General features: G+C 38.2%; 2 protein-coding genes across 2 annotated transcripts; both read left to right on the forward strand.

Moving 5' to 3' along the window:
• The first annotated feature begins 321 nt into the window (after positions 1 to 321).
• fap (fibroblast activation protein, alpha) lies at positions 322 to 7,728 on the forward strand. The gene is made up of 26 exons (XM_026376577.1): positions 322 to 618; positions 847 to 928; positions 1,236 to 1,325; positions 1,472 to 1,566; positions 1,658 to 1,732; positions 1,830 to 1,882; positions 1,979 to 2,051; positions 2,309 to 2,429; positions 2,521 to 2,675; positions 2,891 to 2,988; positions 3,108 to 3,237; positions 3,377 to 3,415; positions 3,507 to 3,605; positions 3,693 to 3,763; positions 3,870 to 3,923; positions 4,157 to 4,281; positions 4,440 to 4,490; positions 4,926 to 5,024; positions 5,218 to 5,287; positions 5,376 to 5,570; positions 5,710 to 5,764; positions 5,854 to 5,953; positions 6,566 to 6,624; positions 6,729 to 6,801; positions 6,975 to 7,048; positions 7,267 to 7,728. Exons 1-26 carry the CDS (start codon positions 616 to 618, stop codon positions 7,366 to 7,368), a joined length of 2,241 nt encoding a protein of 746 aa, XP_026232362.1. The 5' UTR covers positions 322 to 615; the 3' UTR covers positions 7,369 to 7,728.
• Positions 7,729 to 8,078: 350 nt separating this feature from the next.
• Positions 8,079 to 9,360, forward strand: gcgb (glucagon b). Its single transcript, XM_026376578.1, is given in 5 exon segments — positions 8,079 to 8,111; positions 8,114 to 8,166; positions 8,281 to 8,391; positions 8,874 to 9,029; positions 9,243 to 9,360. Coding segments are annotated over 5 exon segments (471 nt in total).
• Positions 9,361 to 10,890: the final 1,530 nt, after the last annotated feature.

The raw sequence follows: 10,890 nt of genomic DNA on the forward strand, positions 1-10,890 counted from the left end.
CTATTTATAGCACTGATCATAAATTATTATTTCCACCTACAGTAAGAAACCTGTATTTAGATAACAGCATGTGTAAAAGCATGTAAGTTGTACTTATCCTAAAGTGTTAAACATTTCCAGAAATATATAAAAAAAAAAATAACAAAAGCACCTCCCCTTCTGTTTCTCTTACTTGAGTGAAAATAGCTTCACCATTATTAGGGTTTTTTCCAAAGGTGGAAAATATGAATAAACGAACTGGAAGTGGGACTTTTCCAGCTTTCTCACATTTATTTGAGTGACTTCGGTGAAAAAAAAAAAAAAAAAAAAAAAAAAGCCACTTCCTAAATACCAGCAAGTGGTGCGCTCTTGGAAAGTTGTGCTGGCTGCTGACTTCAAGGAGTCATCTCTGTCTGGTGTCGGGCTCCTCAGGAATGCAGCGGGACGTGTGAGGAGCCTAAAGTAGGACGAAGCTTAGTTTCCTTACGCTGCCATGTAGTTTCAAGTCATTGTTCCCGATGTTTTGTAGTGAGAGTTGGTCATTTGACTGTTAACTGTTTGACTGGTGACTTAATGACAGCGCCCTTTTAAGGAATCTTAAAGACCCGAGAGCTTCACTGCGACTTCACCAGCATCATGGTCAGTAATCGATTTATTCTCAGCTTCAATAGTGATGAAGACTTGTACAAAGAAGCAATAAGTGTAGAATGACTTACTGTGCACAGTTTGAGAGGCTCAACAACACGAGAAGCTGCAGCTTCAACTCGTGCAGGGTGTTTTCAGAGGTTTGTTTGTTTGTTTGTTTTTTTGTTTTTGTTTTTGTTTTGTTGCCACTTTTTTTTTGTGTGTGTGTGTCACCTTTCACAGGGCTGCAGCAAGGTGTTGTGGTGGGTGGTGGGGGCGGCTGTCGTCATCATGTTAATAACAATCCCAGCAGTTTATTTCAGCAGTAAGTGAACCTCAGTCCTGTCTGTTCAGTTCCACATTCAGAAACAGCTTTAGAGCTTCTATTCGTGTGTTTCTTTCTGTCTTCATGTGTGCATCTGTGTGTTACTCCTTTGAATGGCAAGAACTGAAACTAACACTCCATAAGTGTTTTTCAACCTGCCGATTTGGAATCATCATCGTTAATGGCGTGGTGATGGGAGTTGAAATAGCGCCACCGTGTGACGCACAGATGAATGAGTGTTTCTGACTTTAAAATACTAGTTTCCCACGCTACAAATTTAAAGTAATGCAGCATGTGCACGTTTCAGAATCTGGTGGTAGCAAAAGGCCGTTCACCTTTGATGATTACTTCAATGACACCATTAGATGGAAATCCTACAATTTGCACTGGATCACAGGTATCACCACCAGCAGAACCACTTCTGTTTTTAAAGATGCTCTGAGCAACATCATATATGAGTGTTCATGTTGTGTAAAATATTTCACAAGCGTGTGTGTGTGTGTGTGTGTGTGTGTGTGTGTGTGTTGTCTTTCATGTCTGCAGATAAGGAGTTTCTGCATAAAACAAGAGATGGGAATGTCTTTCTCCACAATGTTGAAACAAAAGAAGAGACGCTATATTTGAGCAATTCAACCTTTGTAATAATCATATATCTTTAAATATAACTATTAATATAACACTCAATGTTGATCAATGGTAGATTGTACTAATATTTCGTTCTCACCGTAGGCCCAAGTGGATGCCACCGATTATTGGCTGTCAGGTGATTTTAAATACATTGCTTTTGAAAGCAATTACACAAAGGTGAGAAGTCGCTCGTTTTTACAGTAGGTGTAATTCTCACTTCAAGTCTAATCATAATTTATCAAGGTCTGAAACCAAGTTTTGTGTTTGACATCAGAAATGGAGACATTCATTCACAGCCTCATACTCCATCTATGACAGGGAGAGTTCGTAAGTAGCCGCGTCTTCAACCGATCATTGAATTGACAGAAACTGCGAAATTACAGGCAGTGATTTCAATCCAGTCACCTCTATATCTCGCTGCAGAACTTTTGTTACACCTGTGACTCTTCCTGCTGTCGTGCAGTACTTTGCCTGGGCCCCAACTGGAAACAAATATGTGAGTTTCCACCATGTTATCATGCACACTTGCCTTCACATTCAGTTCAAATAAAAAAAATACTGCAGCTACTTCAACATCACTGGTTTGGAAACATGCGTCAATCATGGGTGAGTCAGTGGGCTGATTCGGCAAAAAAACTAAATCTAAAGTTGTAATAACATTTTCTTTGACGCAATAAATCTGAGTAAGGATGTGGATCATATTTATATTTAAAGTCATGAAACCCCAAACTAGAACTACGTTGTGTTTTGCAGGTGTACGTCAAAGACTTCAACATTTTTCTAAAGTCTCATGTCACTGCTGAAACTGTACAAGTGACGCATAATGGGAAGAAGAATGAAATCTCTAATGGTGTCCCTGACTGGGTATATGAGGGTAAGTACTGTGTCCTTTTGTCAGAAATGTCTATGTGAAATTTGTGTCTGTTTTTACGGCAGTTAATGATTTTTGTCTCCAACTACCTCAGAGGAAGTGTTTGCGTCAAATGGGGCGATGTGGTGGTCGTCAACTGGAAAATTCTTAGCCTATGCAGAGTTTAACGATTCAGAAGTCCACAAAGTGGAGTTCTCTTGGTACGGAGCTGAGCAATATCCTGAAACGGTGGCTGTCCCATACCCAAAGGTTGGATTTTCATGTGCCTCAAACATAGACTGTAGTTATTTACGGACAAGATGCTCATTAAGAGATTTGATGCTATAGTCTACGATGAAAGTCAGTATATATTTATATAGCACAGATTATATGGGCAGTTCTTGGCTCCATAATTTACCCTCCTCATACTTTAGTGCTGTGTAATTATTCATCGAGAATGTGCCGTATTATTGTGTTTGTTGTAGGCTGGATCACCCCTTACCAAGGTGAAACTGTTTGTGGTTGATACCACGAATCCATCTCAACGCACACAGGTGCTTGCTCCTGCATCTGTGGCCTCTGGGTCGGTATATTTTTTAGCTTGTAACTAAACTCTTTCGTACTGCATTTGAAGCATTGATGTTGTATATTCATGGTGTGCCTGGTGTGAAAACCTTGTCACTTTCTGTTGGCTTTGCTCAGAGATCACATTTTGAGCTCAGTGACCTGGGTTACAGACCAACGTGTTGCTGTGCAGTGGGTCACAAGAAAACAGAACTATGTGATTGTACAGATCTACGAGTTCGATGGAAGCAGCTGGAAAGAAAAACAGGTAGATGTCAATTTTCCGCTTATCTGTGTAGTCAGGAAATCTTAACCGGTTTCCAGTTAGATGATTCCTAGGATCACTGGCTTCGTGTTCATGTAATTAGATACTAATTAACTGCAATTAATGTCTCTAATCTGCATAGAAATTTGAGCAAACAAGCAAGACAGGCTGGGTTGGCCATGTAAGTTTCTAAAAATACCATTACTGATTGTTCATTGTCAAAGTAGAGTCTGAACTCATGCATGACAATGAATATTTCCTGTTTTTTTTAGTACGTGCCCTTACCTCTTTTCTTTGCCGAAGATAAGCTCAGTTTCTACAAAGTGATGAGTGACACTCAGGGCTACAAACATATTCATTATGTGAAAGATGTAAGTATTTAGTATTAGTTGTACTTATTCGAATTAACTATCCAGCTTTGAGCATTTAATTCACCAATGTGAATGTGTTTTGTTTAGGGCAAAGCAACACCTATTACCTCTGGGAGGTGGGAAGTCATCTACATATCCAAACTAACCAAAAATGCCATGTGAGTGATGATACCATGCAACAGCTAAATAATACATTACATATTCCCTAAAAATAAAAATTAGAAGACAAATACATGCAGTAACATGTAAAATTCCTTTCGACAGATATTTTGTGAGTAACGAGTACCAAGGAATACCTGTAAAAAGAAATCTTTACAAGTAAGGAAATATTTTAATCTGTGATGGAAAAACTCATTTGTATTGCTCATTTTTTTACAATGTTTTTTATTTTATTTATTTAGTACTTTCCATTCTTTATATAAGTTTTTCTTCTTCCAGTTAATGTTACTATGTGTATGCATTCATGAACCCCAGGAAGATTATCAAACACATGAATAAACAAGGTGCTAATTATTACAGTGACATAAAATTGCCACTTATTTGATTATCAGGATTATGATTGGAAGCAACCCTCCTACCCGTCAGTGCCTCACCTGCGGCCTGTATGAGGACAGGTGTCAGTACAACTCAGCCTACTTCAGCTCTGACGCCTCTTACTACCGAATGGACTGCTACGGTCAGTTACCTCTCCACATTTCTACTTCAGCAGTAACTCATCCATGGCCAATGTTTAGATATTGTTTGTGCCTAGGAGAATCTGTGAATCAAATCTAAGATGGTTTTTGTTAAAGGTGAACACAAGTTTCCAACCAATTGTGCATTTTCTATTTTTAGGACCTGGATTGCCCCTCTACACACTCATGGACAACAGGGGCCCGGGTGCACGTATGTCTGACCATAGTTTGTTGTCTTTATTGTCATAATAATCATAAACATAATAATAAACATAATCGCCACATATCTCGACGCACCTCAATCTGTGGATCCATTTTTCGAAATCCTACTGAAAATCATCTTTTTCCCAGCTTCATTCATAGCAGTAAACATATTTTCCCAGCAGGCTGATCTTGATTTTGAGTAAGTGCCAGAAATCACAAGGGGCCCAGTCAGGCGAATAGGATGGGGCATCCACAATTAAAAAAAAAAGAAGAAGAAGAAGAAGAAACAAGAAAAAAAGTGGCTGATCACAGTTATTTTTAGTATCACAGGCCAAGCTGCACTAATTTATGCAAAAAACATTTTGTAAATACTTTATTTAAAAGTTGTAATTTTGTATATATCTAATATGACTACAGTTTTTATTTGATTCTCTTTTTTCAGAGATCTCCATCCTTGAAGACAACAGTGCACTGGGAAATATTCTGTCAGAATTTCAAATGCCAAAAATGCAGTATGGCACACTGAAGGTTGCAGGATATGGTGAGACTTGTTGTTTGAAGGCATCTGCTTTGAATATTTTTGTTCTGGTATGTTTTTACAAAAGAAGCAGTAAGTTAAGTTGAATATTCACTCCTTAAAAGTATATTAAACAGTTTAGATAATGTATGGATGGATTAGTATTGGGGTTTATGAATACTGATATTTCATAACTTATCATTTTTGTCGCTAACAGATCTTTGGTATCAAATGATGTTACCACCAAATTTCAAGGAGTCTAAAAAATATCCTCTCCTTATTGATGTGTAAGTTATTACTCCTCATTTCTCCATCCTAATATAAAGGTAACATTTGTTAACATTTGGTGACGCCTGCTGTTGCTGTCTCGTGCAGGTACGGTGGCCCCTGCAGTCAGAGAGTGTCCTACAATTTCAAGCTCAACTGGGGCACGTACCTCTCTAGCTCACATGAGATTATCGTTGCTAGCTTTGACGGAAGGGGAAGCGGTTACCAAGGCGATCAAATATTGCACTCGATCTACAGGCGTCTTGGGACTTTTGAAGTGGAAGATCAGATAACGGCTGTGAGGTAAAGTGTGCCTGAACATTTGTTCATCTTTGTGACCTCACTTGTTGACTTTACCACAGTCACAGTCGTCCACTGCACATGTCTGGTTTAGTGGATTTTTGCATTGTTTTGTGACATCAATTTCTTTTGTGTCTCACAGGAAATTCATTGACATGGGTTTTATCGACAAGGACAGAATAGCAATATGGGGCTGGGTAATCTCACCATGTTTTGTTGTTTTCTGTACTTATATTTTTAGTTTATGTTTTTGGATTCACTAAATGTAATCGATTGTGATCCTCAGTCATATGGTGGTTACGTGTCCTCAATGGCCTTGGGTGCTGGAACTGGGCTCTTCAAGTGTGGAATAGCAGTAGCTCCAGTAGCAAAGTGGGAATATTATGGTGAGTGTACATGTACAGGCTTGCATACTACAGTGTCCACAAGATTCAATTTAGCACGTTACCTGTGGGGGTCCTATCAGACTTTGAGATGATCAATAGTTTCGGATCACCATAACAATGTCAGAAAGATCTAAAGAGAGGTTTTGTTTGCTATAGAGTACTAGCTATGATGTTACCGCTGCCATTTCTCTGCCATTCAGCGTCTTCATAATTACTATTTACTTTGAGTGCAAACAAAAGGTCACAAGCAAGACTTTACATATTCACTCAAAAATGATTGGCTCCTAATCTGTGTCATAGTTAAAAGAACGGTTCATCCTTTAATGAATGATAACTGTTGACTAGTTGTATGTGTTTCTATAAAGACAGATGATGAACAATATTTCACAAAAAGCATTTAAATCAGTACTTGCGTTACCTTCAATGCAAGTCTCAAGGGGAGCCACAACTTTTCGTATCAGTGTTTTTTCATCTCATTGCAGAGCTATAAACTGACTTTGTTGTGTAAAATCAGTGGTATTTCCCTTAAAGATTCACATTTCAATGTTCTTCTACCTTTCTAGGTTTTGAATTGTCCTATATTTTGTGCTGTGACTGTATTTTCTTGTACAGATGCAGTGTACACTGAACGCTACATGGGAAAACCCTCGGAGAATTCAGACTCTTACAAAGTAAATATCATGCAAATAAGTTTAATTACAATAATCTTTTTAAACTGCTACAGATTTGTGACTTGAGACATGTCATGAACTGATATTTCTCTTTTACCTAATAGAATTCCTCTGTGACGGCCAGAGCAAAGAACTTCACTGAAGTAAAATATCTACTGGTTCATGGCACAGCAGATGGTAAGTTCAGTCGAGTTAGGTTAAATCTTTTTCTGTTCAGTTTCTGATAGGACCTGAGCATTTGGTCGTGTTGTTTTCATCAGTGTACCTGGTAACATAGTAAAGTCTTGTACAAACACACTCTATGAGCTTTGATGTTCGGTCACGTAGTGAAAGCGCTGTCTTTCCTGTAGACAATGTCCATTTCCAGCAAGCAGCACAGATCTCCAAAGCATTGGTGGACGAGAAGGTGGACTTTGAGGCGATGGTAAATATTGTCTCAGGGAAGTGGGGCAAATATTGACCGTGATGGTGTTGATTGAATGAAGGTTTAAAAAAATAAAAAACGAATGTATTATAATTCAATCTAAATGTATATGATAACATAGTGTTTATGATGGTGTTTATTATTAAATCTGATTGTATTACATCACACTTAAGTCTTTAAAGTCCAGGTACTAATCTGCCTTTTGGTTTTATTTCCAGTGGTACACTGATAAGGACCACACGCTCAGTGGAACAGCCTCTCGTCACACATACAGCCTCATGAGTCACTTCTTGCAGAAATGCCTCCTTAATCCCAAATAGATGTGAAGAATGTGAAAGCATTTATATTGAGCATAACTGCAGTTTTATTTTCTACTTAGTGTATTTTTTATCCTACAGATATTCGGAAGTGTCCGGTTGAATGCATTCAGCTCATTTTTTATGTGCAATTAATATTCGATTGCTCGTACAAATCTGTATTTTGTGTGGAACCTTTGTCAAAATATGTGACATTTAAAAAAAAAAATTACTGCATGCAATTATGATTGACAAGACATCTTTATGTGAATAAGATAATGTACAAAAGCTAAATTGCAATGCACTGATTTATTGTGAAATGATACCATTTGTGTTGCAGTCCTGTTCTAATGAGAGTCAAATAAATAAAGTTTGGAATTATAACAGTTTCATTCTTTTCTTCATAAGTATATGAACGTTTCTTAATGTGGTCATATGAAATAAACACACAACCATGATTTTATGTAGTTATGCAGTGAGAATTATAAAGAAACATTTGAAATGGTAGATTAGAGGTCATGTTTGATTATCGCACTTAAAGTAGCAGCTTTTATCACTCAGATGTGGTACTTTTTTTTTTTTTGTAAGTCAAATACATTCAGTGGACTTAGACGGAAGCTGACTAATGGATTGAGAGTAACAGAGGATATGCTGAGGTTTCTGTGACGGTGGAGTCACCTGGGAGAGCGCTCCTCAGCTCCTCCATATAAGACAGAGCAGATCAAGAGGGGTCCATGAAACAACTCCTGACGCCAGAAGAGAAGAAGGGGCACCAAACAGCGCACTTTGCAAACGCTCCCTCAGACGCTCAGCAGAGAAAGCAGCACAGGTGAGAATCTTTGTACTTTACTCCTTTCCATCAAAGTAAAGTATTATTCTCCTATTCTTTGTTGAAACACTCTCTTTGTCACTCAGTCTTTCTTTCTGTGTTCTTCTTTCAGAAGCTCAAACAATGAAAAGCTCCCATTTTTTTGCTGGACTCTTGCTTCTCATTATCGTCCAAAGCAGCTGGCAGGTGCCAGACCAGGACACAGACCGAGGCTCCATGTAAGATCCCCTCTCAGCTTTTTCTCACTCGCGACTCTCCTCTAGTAAATGCATTCATTTCACTGCAATAGAAATGAACAGGTTTTAGTATTGGATGACATCACATATATATCTAAAAAGTGTATTTTAACGCTATTCGCATGTGGCTCAAAAATACTTCTGAGAGTTGCAGTGCTGTGTATCACTCATTATGAGAACACTAATTACTCTCATTGCTATTCAGGCTTTGTGGTGGTGATTATTCTTTTAAACTGTTGTATTGGTTTAATTTTCCCAAAAGATTTTGCACAGGGTGGGAGTACAGTGAAGAAAACATGTTACACTTGAATATTTAAAGTTGATCCAACTATTAAGTTAACTAAACTTAACTGAATTAAGTTCAATTATTTTAACTCAGTTACCTGTAACATGTTTTTTTTTTTTTTCAGTCTAAGAGATAGTCCTGCTCAGCTAAGTTGTACTGATAATATGTCTTTCTCTAGGCTACTGACCGAAAACTCCATGATGACCGAACCTATCGAGCCTCCAAACATAAAGAGACATTCAGAGGGAACATTTTCAAATGACTACAGCAAATACCTGGAAACAAGAAGAGCGCAAGACTTTGTTCAGTGGCTGAAGAACTCAAAGAGGAATGGGTGAGTGCATTCTTGTCAAGCTTTGAATTATTTCAAATATAGTTAGTCAGTTTAGTTACATATTGAGAAAATCAGTCTTTATCTGCAGTAGTATTGTAGTTTCATATATGTTTTAGGTTTTGGATGTGATAACGGTAGGCTTAGCCTTTTGCACAGCAGGTATAGGAACAGTATCGTAATCGTACCATCTAAATGTATCTGTTTCTACAGAAGTCTGTTCAGACGTCATGCAGACGGCACTTACACCAGTGACGTGAGCTCCTACCTGCAGGACCAGGCGGCCAAGGAGTTTGTGTCCTGGCTGAAGACTGGCCGAGGGAGAAGAGACTAGATTCAATCTGAGAGAGCGCCACCCGCTTCCCGAGCAACACTCACTGTCATTATATCGTTCTGTGTTTCACAGTCTGTGCTGACCCCTCGTCATGCTATTAAATTTTCCTTAATAAGTAGGTCTGTTGGCCTTCTTTGGAAGAAGATGTTGCAAATATATGCAAACATTTACACTGTGTTTGAGATGCATTTCAACCATAAATTCTGTGTGATTTATTTTTATTATCAACGCCATGATTTTGGTTGTACATGTCACATTTTGGAATTTTGAACTTTCTTCTCCCGTAAATTTCTTGATCTGACTCAAAGTTTGAGATAGTAGAATACATTTGTAGATAGTCTCAATTCCTTTTCTTAATAAAAAGGAAAGTCATATTTAGTTTTCAATAAAGGAATGTGTTCAATCTATGAGTTCCTTCTTTGGAGATAATCCGTTTTGAAAGATGACTTTGGTAAAGATTATTCTTGGCAAGGAGCTGCATCTCTGTCAGAGAATATATAAATTATATTTCTTGGACCATTAGTAATAGAATAAAGTCTTACTATACAAAAATATATAGTAATTTTAATGAGTAGTAGTTTTAAGGAGAACCTTTTTTTTTAAAGACAATAAAGAAGATATTCATTTCATAACAATATTTGTTGACAATGCTTTGAACATTATGGATGTCAACGTTCAAGAAACATGATTTGATGTCATGTACTGCTCATATTTCTTAACTCTCCTGTTTATGGCAAAAGAAATAAAAATCCATAAACACATCACTTTTGAGGGAGAAATGTGTTTCGGGATTTCTACAAGGTGAAAAAATGATGTGTGTCACCTGTCAGCTGTTCACTGGAGAGTGATTTCCCAGAGATGCCTCGACAACACGCCGAAGAAGGTTATACTAAATGAAAGAACAGGAAATCATGTCAATCAAGTCAGACTCACTGGCAACAATGCCTGGGTCGACGCTCTTGAGTTCCTCCTGGCGCTGGGACAAAACAATAATTCACATGAGCCAGCAGCTTGACATGTTCAGGGATGTGCCACCTCTCTAAGCTGTCATCTTTAGCTTATCAGACCATCTGTTGATGACAAAAGCCCCGCCCACTGTGTTCTGGGCCAAATCTCTGAGGGTTATAAATGTCCACATATACTTAGTGACACTAATACGGGATGTTTCCTTCATGCCATTCCCCATCAAGGTACAATGTGAATGCATCGTGTGTGTGTGTGTGTGTGTGTGTGTGAGCATGTGCACAGCTGGGCTGATGTGAGTATAAATGAAATACTATACGAGGATGTGTGGCTGCTGATCGAGCATTGATGACTAACTGACAGTGGGTTATTTCAATAAACTAGACTTGATTTGATTAACCAGTAAAGTGCCTGTTCAGTGTTCATCATTACTTCTTGTTACCTTGTTCGTGTGTGCTCCCTCACTTGAAGCAGTTTAAGAACACTCTGCTTTCTGTCTTCTGTAGCCTCATTATAGTTTTGTACCTTTGTATCTTTCCGTTGTGGCTGGGAACACGCTGTCGAGTG

Source organism: Anabas testudineus, chromosome 21 (assembly GCF_900324465.2).
Source record: "Anabas testudineus chromosome 21, fAnaTes1.2, whole genome shotgun sequence".
In the NCBI taxonomy this organism is placed as follows: Eukaryota; Metazoa; Chordata; class Actinopteri; order Anabantiformes; family Anabantidae; genus Anabas; species Anabas testudineus.

Excerpts from the sequence above, each read along its gene's own strand:
- fap (XM_026376577.1), top strand. Across the intron at positions 1,326-1,471 it reads CAATTTGCACTGGATCACAG|ATAAGGAGTTTCTGCATAAA; the intron begins GTATCACCACCA and ends TCATGTCTGCAG. Across the intron at positions 3,606-3,692 it reads ATATTCATTATGTGAAAGAT|GGCAAAGCAACACCTATTAC; the intron begins GTAAGTATTTAG and ends TGTTTTGTTTAG.